Source organism: Aedes albopictus, chromosome 3 (assembly GCF_035046485.1).
Source record: "Aedes albopictus strain Foshan chromosome 3, AalbF5, whole genome shotgun sequence".
NCBI lineage: Eukaryota > Metazoa > Arthropoda > Insecta > Diptera > Culicidae > Aedes > Aedes albopictus.
This window is the reverse complement of record NC_085138.1, coordinates 307,239,000-307,253,040: the sequence shown is the minus strand read 5'-3', so window position 1 is coordinate 307,253,040 and position 14,041 is coordinate 307,239,000. Positions and strand designations below refer to the sequence as shown.

The following is a 14,041-nucleotide window of genomic DNA, read 5'->3' as shown; positions in this document are numbered from 1 at the left end:
TCTTCAGGGCTCGATACGCTATAAATGTACGTATGTATGTAGTAAAACATGTTTATATTCCTATATTTTTTTCTAAAAAAACGAGAAAAAAACTAAAAATCGCATTTATTTTCTTTAGGAAGTGAACTTAGATAGCAAAGAGAGTAACATCCCGACAAAAATATAACATAATCCTAACAAATCATGATATTTATAACTCATTGTGACATAATCATGTTCAACATCATTGGTATTTTCAAAATATAATGGCTCAAATATATCACATTATGTTATAAATGTTGTTTCATAACTCATTGTATTATAATTTAGTTTTGAATCTTCGACATTTGGAATATAATGTAACCAAATTATATCAAATTATGATAGAAACCAGTAATCCAGAGGCTAAAATTCATATGACATTCTGTTATGATTTTGATATGATTATAACAAAATAAGATATAATCTTGATTAGACTAGTGTACTTTTTGTTACAGTTTTAGTTATTTTAACATCATCCTGCAGCTAGTTTATAACATAATATAGACTGTTTCAGAAATTATAAATACACTAACGATTAACTGCCATTTCAATTTGAGCACAATATCCAAAAAAGTTTCTTCTAGCTCTTGTAGTAAATATGCTAACGAAGCAAATAATACCAATTTTGTTGATGTTTCTGGTAAAAGTTAAAAAATAGGGCTCTGTAAACAAGATGATTAAAATTTGAAGTTGCACAAAGTGGTCAAAAAATGTAGCATAGTAGGAAAGAAAAAAATCTCACAGATAAATTATTTAATTTCCAAACACAATAAAAATTGCTGTATCGATAATAAAATATATTTCTCGATTGGTAGGAGTAATTTTTACTGAAATATTCGATCAAGAACCACCATTACCACCATTACCACCGTTGCTGAAGAGAAGCTAGAACGACTTCTAGAATTGTAGTTACCGCGTACGCCTGTTCCTTGAAGCTAAGGGCGTTGCGGATGTGCTGATTTTGGAGGCACCGGCAACAGGAGCAGAAAGGATGAAATTCGAAGAAACGGACCGGATCTCCAAAGCATTGTTGGTGTGTTGCCTGTCGGACGAGTGGAGAAGGCTATCACAAAGCAGATGTGTACCAGTCTGGAAACGACCTACGTGAAGAAGTCCGTGGCGAGTCAAACTATAATTCGGAAGCAGTTGGCTCGTCTTCGGATGAATGAAGGCGGAGACGTTCGGACGCATCTTCTGGAGTTCGATGTGCTTGTTAGGAAGTTAAAGACAGCCGGAGCAACACTAGAGGAAAGTGGTCTGGTATCGCAGCTCTTCCTGACGCTGCCAGATTCGTTCGATCACCTGGTTACGGCTCTGGAGAACGTGACGGAAGAAGACTTGAACTTGGACCTCGTCAAGCAGCGTCTACTGGCCGAAGAAAGGAAGCGATCAGACCGGCAGGGTGATTCGGTTGAAGACAAGTCGGCAGCATTCTCAAGCGATTCGAAGAAGAAGCAAGAATTCCTTGGAAAGTGCCATGAATGCGGACGCCGTGGTCACATGAAGAAGGATTGTCACCATCGGGAAGGAAATTCAGCGAAGAAGGATGCAATCAGTTTTATGGCCGATGCAAGCGTTGCTGAGAAGAGGTCTGGGTGAATTCTGTTCAAGCTGGATTCCGGATGCAGCGACCATCTGGTTGGCGAGAAGGCTCATTGCGCTGTTTTTAAGAAGATAACCAGCCGCGTGGAGATCAAGGTTGCAAAAGAAGGAGAAGCCATGCTTGCGGAACAGATCGGCGAAATCAATGCGGTAAGCAACAAAGGAGTACAGTGCAACTTAAAGAATGTGCTCTACGTTCCGGAACTACGAGAGAACTTAATATCCGTGAGGAAAATGGCCGATGCAGGCATTGATGTCCTGTTCTCCAGAAGTGTATTAAGCTGTCTTGAAGAAAAACGGGAAGTTGTTGGCCACCGGACTCCTCCGGGGTGGACTGTGCGAGCCTGAGCCGTCGTTGGAGGAAGCAAAGGCGAATCACATCGAGGTAGCAATCGGAAACCTATGACATCGTTGACTCGGGCAAATCGGCCAACGCGCATTGGAGACCATGACCCGTAATGGAATGCTTAAAGATATGCACGGTCAAGTTTGATGAGTCGTGCTTTCCGTACGCTTCGATGATACAGGATGACGATGTTCCATTGACTGTTCAATTCCCGCTCGAGCAAGAGGGGAAACGGGCCATCCGGCCACCGTTGATGTCATCGGCAAAGTCAACCGAGGACCTGAAGCAGAGGCCATTGATGAAGGTCAAGACCCAGTTGAAGAACCAGAAAATACACTCCCTTCGCCCACAGAAAGACACGAAGTTCCGAGGGAATTGTCGCGAGGCATAGCGAACGGGAGGGCCGACTCCCCGGTAAGTTATTCTGTTACTTCATTGGTTATTATAGAGCTGTTTCTGGTGAATTGATTTCTGCAGATGTGCCTGAGTCCTACGATGAGATGACCAAGCGTGCCGACCGAGCTATGTGGATGGCTGCCGTACGAGACGAGCTGCATTAAAGTGTAGAGTTAGCATTTAAGTTAAAATACACGTTAATACAAAAAAACGAGCTGCATTTCATGGAGGAGAACAAGGTCTGGCGAATCTGAAATTGTCCAAAGGGAGTGAAACCTCTGAAATCGAAGTGGGTGTTTCGTCTGAAGGATGACGCATCCGGCAATGCGGTCAAACACAAGGAAAGATTGGTGGTGAAAGGAGTCCTACAGAAGACTGGAGTTGACTGCTCCAGTTGCAAGACTTGCCACCATCAGGACGGTTCTCGCGACCGGTGTGCAGCAAGCAATCATCATCCTATACCTCTATGCTCATTACTGGGGGAAAGCTTGAAACGATCCTGAATCTGAAGGAAGCCCTCAGTTTGACGTTCAAGATGACGGATTGTGGAGAAATCAGCCGTTTCCTGGGAATGAAGCTGGTGTACGACCGGTCGACAAATTCCATTAATCTTTCTCAAGAAGCGAGCATCGATAAGCTACTGGTACGCTTCAAGATGACGGATTGCAACCCTTCCAAGACCCCGATGGAGAAGAGTCTGGCCGTTTCCCGCGATGGTGAAGCAACCCAGGAATCATATCGCGAGCTTCTGGGAACAATTATGAACGTGATGCTGTTCACCAGGCCGGACCTATGTTTCTCTGTCAGTTTCCTGGGACATTGCCAATGGACGTGTGGCGGTGAAGTACGTGAACACACAAAATAAACTGGCGGATTTGTTCATTGAACCGGTGGATGCGGTGCATCTGGAGAAGCTGTGCCGAGGCTTAGGATTGGCCGATTGAGAGGGGGTATTGGAGTAATAGGACTATTCGCAATATATAATGTAAAATTAACTTTTTTTCTCCAATAAATATCTACATACTTAGATATAACTGATCTGGATCTTTTTAGATCAATTTTATATTTAATTATTACTGAAACATATTGCCAAAGTCCCAAAGGCTTGAGGATTCATACCTTTAAATGAAAGCTTTTTTTAAATAAAATGGGTAAAATCCACTGTATAGTATAACCACATTAAATATTCAAAAAATGAAGAACGAAGTGATTTGTCAATCGCTGATAGATAAAAAAAAGAAGATCCCATACGAAAGATCGCTGATGAAAATCGTAAAAAATCAATTCCGCGCGAGGGCCAGATTCTATGGGTAAATCCACGCCAAATCAGCGAAGACCACGAAATCCGCGCTGTTGTAACAACCCTGGTAATACAATGAGCTTTAAAAAACGTTTGGTTTTGCTTAAAATTATTAATAAGAGCAAAAGTTATGGCGATTTCACTTATTTTGTGGTTTTTAGTAAATTGGCCTATACTTAAAATGTATTCCATTACTTTTTTAAGTTTATTCCCAGCTATGTTTTTACTTTCCTTCAAAACATATTTATATTTATGTCAATTAGAGGAAATTTAAATGAACTATAATTACTATCTTGATTTTTGAAACGATGTTAATGTTTTGTATAACTTATTGGAAAAAATAATCTTATCGTTATAATTTTCTTCCGTGTTAAGAATTTTAAGTTCAAGGGCTGTTTGCAGTTCAAAACGAATGTCTCAGCCTTTCTTGATACATGGGAACTTCCTTGCATGAACCGCTCAAGAAACCTTTTTTTCTTCGATCACAGAACGCAATTGCGAAGCAATGAGAGTTCAACTGGCAGTCACCATAGAAAGTTTCTGCCAGGAATTGCTCAAAAAGATTCTTGTGCGATTTCTTTCGAACACAAAACTGGGCTTTAGTCAAAAGTTTTCAATAGCTCATTATATAAGTAATGAATGATCAAAATTTCATTGCAATCCGGAGATATAGCAGCTCAAAGTTAGCTATCGGATAATTATACTTTTTTCTAGAATCTTTATATCTTCGTGTAAAATAGCCCGATATTTTCCAAATATGGGCCACTGATACACAACTAGTTGATCAACTTACAGTGAAAATTTGGGAATATGTGATGCACTTTTCGAAAAGTTACAGCTAGTTGAACATTTTTTGAAAAGTGAAAATGCCTATCCCGATCATTTTGTCTATCCCTTGTAGTAGTGGACCCCCTCTAAGCCATCGAAATTTACTTCTGCGGCTGTTTAGCAAGTGGAGAATCTCCAAAGAAATTTCAAAATTCCTTTCCCTTCTCGAATGTTGAGAATGATATGCCAAGCTTTGCGCCACACGAAACTGAGTAGTTTCGGATAGATTTGATCAATCACGTAACGATCACTTAAATTCCCATTTATGCAAATGTGGTAAGAATCACGACCTTTCATATTTTTCAAATTGGTCTCTTAATTGGCCCACGAGAATTGTCAACCAGGAATTCTTCGTCATACTAAACATCTGTTTAGAAATATAAACGTTTATCATGTTTTACTTGCACAGGAACCGTAACACCATGAAAGTAAATCGACGACATGTGTTCCGATTGGCTCTGATTAAAAGATTCATTCTACCGGATGGATTTGTGACTATCGACAGTTATCGTAAAAACATCGCGCAACTGGGGCTCTGTTCTATTAAATCAATACAACACTCGCACACCTCACATTAAATTATATAAAAAAGTCATATCGAATGTTCCCACTCGACCGCTTCAAGTGTTTGCCTGCTGCAAACATACATCAACCCATTCACAGTCTACGTGTCTAGCCAAGCTTATCCGAAAGACGAAAAAAATACTTACGTTCTTTGTCGTTAATCTTCATTTTATCCAACCGCGGGTCGTCCTTATCGTTGTAGATGATAACCCCGGCGGCTCCGTGCGTGTAGGCATGCTTGACTTTCTCCTCGAAGTTGCAGTTTCCGCGGAGAATCAGCGCTATCCACTTGACACCGTTCGGGGGCAGTGGCTGACCCTTGGTTCCGTTCCAATCCTTGGAGCACCCGCGATGTTCGTTCGGATCGTCCGATTTGGTGACATGCACCAAGAGACCGGACCTGTTGAGGACTCGCCCTTCTCCGAACTTGCCGATGAGTTCTCCTTCGGACATTTCCAACCCGTTGCTGTCGACGTAGGAATAGTTTAGGTAGGCTAGGGTATAGCTGTCGAACGCCATACGGTCCTCGGCCGGGAGGGCAAAGGACGATACACCGTTGGAGAACTCGGTCGGCTGGGAGAATGAGGTCAGATCATGGTTTGGGGACGAGTTGGCCGCCACCAGGGAAGCACCCACCAGCAGCGACAGGAAGTTGTTCATGTTCACCTGATGACCTAGTGCGGACATTTTTCTGTTCACCATCTTCTTCTTCGTATTTCAAGAACTATGCGGAAGCTTGGCACTTCTTCACACTACACAACTGATCCCGCAGTCTGCGCGTATCGGAGAACGTTGTCTCTTCTTCAACACAACAAAGGGAACATATCGTCGACCTTGAAATTCTCGGAGAATGATCTACTGTTGGCACTATCACAGTACGACGATGATATTACGCAGAAAGCGAAAAAATAACAAGAATGCGACCACTACACTCGATTGGCACCTTCGTTGTAACCGTAGGGCATCAGGTCGCGTCGTCGCGGTGTCAGGTTGAGCGGTTCGATAAGAGCACTCGCCAAAACCCCGAACACTTTCCGCCGGCTTTCTCCACCCTTCGCAGCAAACTGATAAGCAAAACTCGAACGTAGAGGGGAATTGATTGATAAGCGCGAACCTTTCGCCTAGAACCACGCCGCAAACTAGTTGTAACTTATCACTGACTCGCCTCGCGCGAAATACTGAACCGAAAAGAATGTTTTTCTTCCACTTCTGCCTTTCTTAAAATAACCACCCGCACAACACTGGGAACGGAGGAAGACGCGCGCGCCTAATTTTTTTCGGCTTTTTATGGGACTTTTCCACACGACCGCCCGCGAGGGACTCGTCTTCGTCTCGTCAATTTCGTTGACAAACAACAACCACAAACACCACCGCGAGAGACACAAGTCCACGGCGCGGATAGTCGTCAGTCGGTTGAGGCTCTTCGAAATTCTACGACGAACTAATATAGTGGAGGTCGCCTGTCGTCAAAAAGGGCTAATTGAATGCGAATACCCGGCACACACTCTCCTCACGCAGGCAGCCAGTCCCTTTCCACCGACTTCCAGCTCTTCGAAAGCTATGTTGGGGCAGGGCCAGAGCGCGCACTATGGAGCTACGGAGCTGGATGCTAAGTATTATTGTCGCTGTCGTCGACTGTGTTGTTCATGGGAGTGTAAACACACGACTGACTGTAGACAGAGTGTTGGCGATATGGTGACCCTTCCCTTCACTTCACACTGACTGGGCAGCTGCTTCCTCCTTTCGACGGTTGCGCTTGCGGCCAACTGTGAACTTGAATGGGGCTTCCGAAAAGTGATTCTAGCTTCTAAGCTATTACGATTGCGTCGACAACGACGACGACGACGACGACGACGACGACGGCTACTTTGGAAATGATGTAACTTGGTCGGCTACGGCACGGTGGCGCTCAGCTAGCGGTTTGTTTTGTACTCCGACGACGAGAATCTGGAAAAATACCACAATTGGATGGAGAGATAGAGAAAGAAAAGTATAAGTCAACTGTTTTTAGTAGGATACGTCATTATTCTGAGCCGTGGTGCTCCAGCAATCGATTAGGCTGGTTCGATTTGGGAAAAAGGGGTTACATGGGTGGAAACTAAATAGTGTAGATTAGAATACCATATAAAAGGTCCTGAAATTATTGGATAGAATAGTGATGTGTACATTGATGAACATGACAGTTAATATAAACCGGTGAGTTCATTTCATGTTAATATTTCCATTTTTGATTTTCAACCGACGTTTCGATAAATGCGCTATATTGAATACGCAGAATTTCAGAGGATGGACTTTTTATAAACCCTAACGACTCTAAAAATAGCTAAGGGAGCGTCCATAAATGACGTAGCTTTTTAGGGGGAGGAGTCTGGGATTATGGGACGAGCTGGAAAATATGCTACAAGGGGGGAGGGGAGTGAAAAATTGGCCAAAAAATGCTACGTCATTTATGGACGCTCCCTAAGTTGTTTGTAAAGCACCACGGAGTTCAAAAGTTATGTCAGAAAAAAAATTCGTGTAGGAATTCAGAATTTTTATTGAGAATTTCTAAACTTGCTAAATTTCACAGAAGACTCATTAATGAAATTATTCTGATAATTTGAGAATTGAATTGATTCATGGTTAATACATGTTTCTAGAATTTATGCAACAATGTTATTTTGTTATGATATGTCTTAAGAGCATTTCCAGCTGCTCAACATACAAATCGTATAGATGCGACCTCTGCCAATTCAAATGAAATTTTTCTCATGGTTTTTTTTTTTATTTTTACCGTCCGGGTTTGGGCCGAAGGGTCTCAGATTTTCATGAAACTTTTTTCCACAGGCAGGGCTCATGAATATATGATCAAACAAAAATTGAGGAAAATTCAGGGTCGCCTGTTTTCCCGGAAAACTCAGGTGGATTTTTTTTGTTTTCTCCTGACACTACTTACATTGAAAAATCATAACTCAAGAACGAAGCATCGTAGAAACAAGGTTTCCCACAAAATTTTTCACAGTTGAGAAAATTCGTAAAGCAAAACCGGAAAAAGTATGCCCGAATTCGTGGAAAATTTTTAGAAGGTTATTTTATAAGCTTTAATCGCTGAAATTTTTGGAATGCATATAATTTTCGTTCCTGAGTTATGGCAAATTTTGTGAAAATTGACCATAACTCAGTAACGAGAAAAAAGTACATTACAAAAATTTCAGCGATCAAAGCTTATAAAATTACCGTCAAGGCATCATTCACCGTGGATTTAAGAGGATTCGGGACAAATAAGGGCTGTCATTTGACACCAGTCATATAAACATTGTTGGTGCCGCTTTTAATTGCCTTCATTATAGGTTAAAATTAAAGCAATATCCACAGAAGTAGAAAATTTTTCACAAAATTTGGTGATATAGTACAATTAGTAAAGGGTAGTAGGGTCGCCTAATTCCGTGGTAGGTCACCATTCACCGTGGTAGTAGGGACCCATTCACCGTGTATGAGAAATTTTATTCTACTTTGTTTAAAAATGATCAAAACAACCCAGCCAAGGGAATTTTCTTCGTTTAAATTCATTTCAAGTAATAACTTGCCAGATAATATTAGAAAAACGAATGTTCAAATTTTCGATTTTTTCTAGATATATGGGACAATATGGGGCACGGTGAATGGAGACCATTGATTTTTAGGGTACCCATTTACCGTGCCTTTATGTTTCAATTAAAAAGTACGAGTAATCGTACTTTCTTGTTAAACTTACTTCGGTAATGCAAAATACATACCTGATATGTGAATTTAATTGCTTCTTGGTGGAATAAAAACGTTACTACATTTAGTTTATCGCTTAAATCACCTTAGCGCAGTTTTCGTTTTTTCATTATGAATGCAGTGAACGAGCAGAAACCCGCTTCATGTAAACACACTTTAGTGTCAAAATGATACTTTTAAATGTTTCTAATGAGCGTTTTGACATGGTAACAATACATTAGTGTTGTATTGGTGAAATTGAAGGGAAATTGCCATATCATTCAATCATAATATGAAAATAATGAAAAAATATTCGAAGGCACACGGTGAATGGCGCCTTGACGGTACATTCCCAAAAATTTTTTTTTGACAATTTTCCACGAGTTCAGACATAGTTTTTCCGGCTTTTCTTTACGAATTTTCTCAACTGTGGAACATTTTGTGGGAAACTTTTTCCAGTACATATTTTTTTTGGATTTCTGAGAAAATTTGCTTTCATTTTCTAAAAAAAAAACTATGTTTCTACGATGCTTCGTTCTTGAGTTATGATTTGTTAAAGTAAGTAGTGTCAGGGAAAAACAAAAAATTTCCACCTGAGTTTTCCGGGAAAATAGGCGACCCTGAATTTTCCTCATTTTTTTTTTGTTCATATATCTATGAGCTGGGATATATCTGAGACCCTTCAATTTGTACGATATTAAAAAAAAATGCCCTCATGCAGGATCACCGTGCAATTAGTAATCTTAAGCTCCCACATTCATCCTATTCGAAAACGAAATAATTATGGCCCCGAATAATTCCGATCTTTTTGTTATCAATCATGCTTACTTTTTACAGAAACATACATTCGATGTTTCATATCAGTTCTGAAAATGTCATTTTGTCATATCTAAATTCAACCACCTACAACTCATGTTAGAAGCTCAACCTGAGAATATGGAATATGAAAAACAGTTGTCAGGCATTTTTCGAAAGTAGTCCGTGACATTTACCTTAAATTTTCGAACTACAGGTATACCTCGATTTAGTGGACCCTCGATTATACAGACCCTCGATTTTATGTACTTCGATTTTATGTAAATTTTTTTAATAGTAAAATTTTTAATATTCAATCAGTGTAAAAATTGTAGTTTACATTATTATGACTTATAATGCAGGGGTTTCCATCCTTTTGACACGCGGAGAATTTCATATCAATAAATTGTTTTGAGGAGCACACATAATAGCGCCAAAGCCTACATGAACTGACACACTTAGTTTTATATATTCATCTTTTTCTCATACTTCCTTTTTTTACTTTAAGTATCTCTCGCTTTGTCGATGAGCACGATGAGTGGAGTATATGGGGTGATCCCTTAACAATGACAATATTTTTGGTGGATGCAACTGCCCATTCACCCAGACTTTTTCTCAAAGTACCCTGCCCCCTTTTGAATTTTTTGTATGAGAACCCATATATTTTTGTATGGCGCGAAATATTTTGCAAACCCGGCCTTCCTCCCAGAAATGTGGAGACATTTTGGGAATTTCCTTAATAATCTCTTGTAGAATTTCGTAAGTAATCCTTGGAGAAAATTATTTAGAAAGCTCATGATAAAATTGTGAAGGAGTCCTGAGTTTCTGATTCTCAATGCATCCGTGAATCATTTAAAAAAAAACCATGGAGTATATTTGAGAACTGGAAGGTTTTCTAGATGAATGTTTTGAAAAGATTCTCTATGGAAACAACAAACTGAGGAAATTCGTAGATGAATTTTTGGAACAATCTATGCAAGATTTTTTTAAATGAATTCTTGCAGTATTTTCTAAAGGAATCCATGCAACATTTTTGGAAGCTATCCGTACAAGACTTTCTTAAGGACATCTTGGAGAAATTTCTGGAAAAAAATTCTTGAGAATTTCTTTAAAAACCTTTCGGAGATTTTTTCAGGAAAGAATTTTTAAATGAACCCTAGGATGGATTTCGGCAAGGGTCCGTGAAAGAATTATCGCAAAATCTGTGAAAGTTTTTCAAAGTAATCCTTGGAGAAATTTTTAGAGAAACCTCTGGAGGAAAATCTGGAGATATTTCTGAAGAAATCGAATGTCGAATTTATAATATGGAAGATTTTCTTAATCCTAGCCAAATTTGTGAAGGGCAGTTTGGGAATCCCTGCAGAAAATTCTCGAATGGATCTCACATTTTAAAAAAAAGGTCCTTAGAGGAATTTCTAAAGAAATCCCAGCAAAGTTTTTTTTTTTTGACAAAAATTCAAATTTTCAAAAAATAAACCCCTGGAGTAATTCCTAAAGCAAACTCCGGAAAAAGTTTTCGAATAAATCCTTGGAAAATCGTTTGAGAGAATACCTCAAGGAAATTCCGAAGAATTTTCGGAAAAAAATCTAGATAATTTCCGAAAAAAATAGGGTAAACCCCTGAAGGATTTGCTAAAGAAATATCTGGAGAAATATCTGCACAAACTCATATACAACTTTCGTAAACAACACTTTGTGGAACTTCTGGAGGAATCGCTAGTGGAATTTCTGGATAAATCAGGTGTTGCTGTGGGAATGTTTGGTGAAATCCTTGGAAGAATGTTCAAAGTAACCCCAGTACAAATTTGTGAAGGAACTTTTGAAACATTTTCTAAAAAAAAACTCTGGAATAGCTTCTGAAGTCATCGCTGAAAGTTTCATTAAATGAATCTGTGGAGAAATTTCTAAATAAATGTCTAAAGAAATTTTTGAATAAATCTGTGAACGAATTTTTGAAACCATCCCGGGAGGAATTTCTACTCAAATTCATTAAAATTTATTTTGTGGATTTTCAGAAGTAAATCATGCAAAATGTTTTGAAAGATTTCTTTGTGGAATTTGTGGAAGAGAAGGAATTTCTAAATGAATCCCTGAAGAAAGCTTCCGTGTGAATCGATGTTTCTTTTTGTAAAAAATCTGTGAATATTTTCTGAAATAATCCCTGGACGAATTTCTTAAACAATTTCTGAAAAGATTTGTGAAAAATCAGAGAAATTGGTGAAGCAATTCATGAAAGATTTTGTAAAGATTTTTTTGTGACGCTTCTGGATGAACACACGGAAGATTTTTTGAAAAATCTGTAACCAAGGGGGGAGACAGCTTTTGCTCTCTTTGCTGATCTTGAGTAAAATTAGAGCAGCTCGGAGCAACTGGCTTTGCTCAGCATAGCGTTAGCGGTACATAGCAACCATATGATTGATTTGTTTACGCAGTAAAACATTCACGTTCCGCCTGCAGGATATCCTATCCGTGCTTTTTATGTGTTTTTTCTGTTTAAATGTCATAAAAGATGACTCAGGGAACCTGTGGGCGAATACCGGTGCGAATTTCTTCCTATGCTATCAACAAGAAAATTCTCAATTTTTTTAAGAATTCGCCCACTGGTGTGGGATAAAAAATGTCTGCAGTATGCTTATGCTAATGGCGATACTTATGCCGGGGCCCGTGGCGTAGTGGCTACACGTTCGCTTCATAAGCGGATGGTCGTGGGTTCGATCCCAGCCCCGGCTCTTCGTCAGTTACTCTTCCCCCTGAGAGCGGCTGGCACTTGACCCTCTTCTGAGCTCTCATAGCTCAAACGGACCTGGACAATTGGATATCGGCGAACAGCAACCCATAATGGACGACCCCCAATCGGACTGGAAAAGGAACAACAGCCACACATCAGCATCATCGTGCTCATCATTCTACCAAGGACAGGGTAGACAAGTGAAAGCAGCACCAAAGGCAAAGCAGTTCGATATAGTGAAATAAGAATACAATAGAATACATTTGGGCGCTGTACAAGTGTAAGTGCAGCCGCCAATTGGAATCGCTCACATAGTGCCCTAGTGGACAAAAGAGCTGTAAAATAGATTAAGTGATTAAGAATAAAAAAAAAAAAAATGGCGATACTTTTGCGGAACCCTGCCTGTAACTGGCTAGGGAGCTCTCGAAACGTGTACATTGAGGATGGTGGCAAATCCCAACTGTTTGAGCAAATGGGAGCAACTCACAGTTGCTCGATCAACAAAAGCTTGCTGTCAGCAACGCTGTCCACCCCCTTGTCTGTAACATGATGATTTGCTTCGGGAGGTTCACTTCGGAGACTGTCGTAATAAAGTTGAAAATTGTGGGCTTACCGCAGAATTGCAACAAAAGGCAACCGAGCAGATTTTATGTAAAATTCGATTTTATAGACATATCAAAAATTGAAATGTCCACTAAATCGAGGTATACATACCTAGTGGTTTTTCCGGGACTTTCTGGTAGAACTGGCCTAGCCGTTTTCGTATACCATATTCTCAGGCTCAGCTTTTAAAATGAGCTATAGGTGCACAAAAATAGCTGATTTTTCACCAAAAATAGTACATTATGTGTAGCTTATACCATAAAAATTTCATCAAAATCGGTTAAGTGTTGGCGGAGATATCGTCGAAACAAGAGACTTACCATTTGAGAATCTTGGGCCAAACAAACACTTTAAATAATATCACATTTTTTACCTAAAACTGTAGAGCCAAAAATACTGAACCGATTTCAATGAAAATTTTTCTGTACAAAAAGTATGTATGTAGATGTATTGTGTCAAAATTTCATTCAATTTTATTTGACCTTTAAAAAGTTTTAGTCATATATGTAGCACTATGTCACAATAGGCAGATGTGGTTTTTGGTATAGTGACATTCAAACTGCTCTAACTTTTAAAATGTTCAATCAAAATGACTGAAATTTTCACTGAGAACAGATTAACACAACGATTTTGCACTGTCAAAGATTCAAAAAAAAAATCGAGAAAGTGTTGCCAATACTACAGTCAAAATAATGCACACTGATTTTAAATTGTTAAAAAGTGCCCAAGATTTGAAAACCCCGTTTTTTTTTTGTTTGGATTGTTAAAAAAAAGTACTGAACCGATTATAATGAAATCTCCACCACTTATTATGACTTATTTGAAGAACTTACAGTCAAATTTTCAGACGTTTTGATGAGCTACCAACCAAGTTAAAGCCTAAACAATTTTTAAAATGGAAGCCGAATTTCCAAAATAACATTTTATTGTATCGACAATATTTGCGCCAATACTGAACCGATTTTGATGAAATTTTTAGGGCATTAACTACACATAACATGCTATTCCTGGTTAAAAAATCAGCTATTTTTGTGACCGCAATAAAAAGTTATACATTATTTTGAGTGTCTCATTATTTCGAGTCCAGTCTTTACGAGCTCAACCCAAGTAACATTTTCTAGTCAAATAGACTAGAAGA

At 39.2% G+C, this 14,041-nt stretch overlaps 1 protein-coding gene across 1 annotated transcript in view; it reads right to left on the bottom strand.

Annotated features, from left to right (window-relative positions):
• LOC109621516 (RING finger protein 150) overlaps positions 1-7,002 on the bottom strand; it is a 115,233-nt gene extending 108,231 nt beyond the window's left edge. Inside the window, exon 1 of the mRNA XM_062842396.1 lies at positions 5,204-7,002. Within this exon, the coding sequence (XP_062698380.1) occupies positions 5,204-5,759 (556 nt within the window). The 5' untranslated portion in view covers positions 5,760-7,002. The remainder of the gene's footprint in view (positions 1-5,203) is intronic.
• Positions 7,003-14,041: the final 7,039 nt, after the last annotated feature.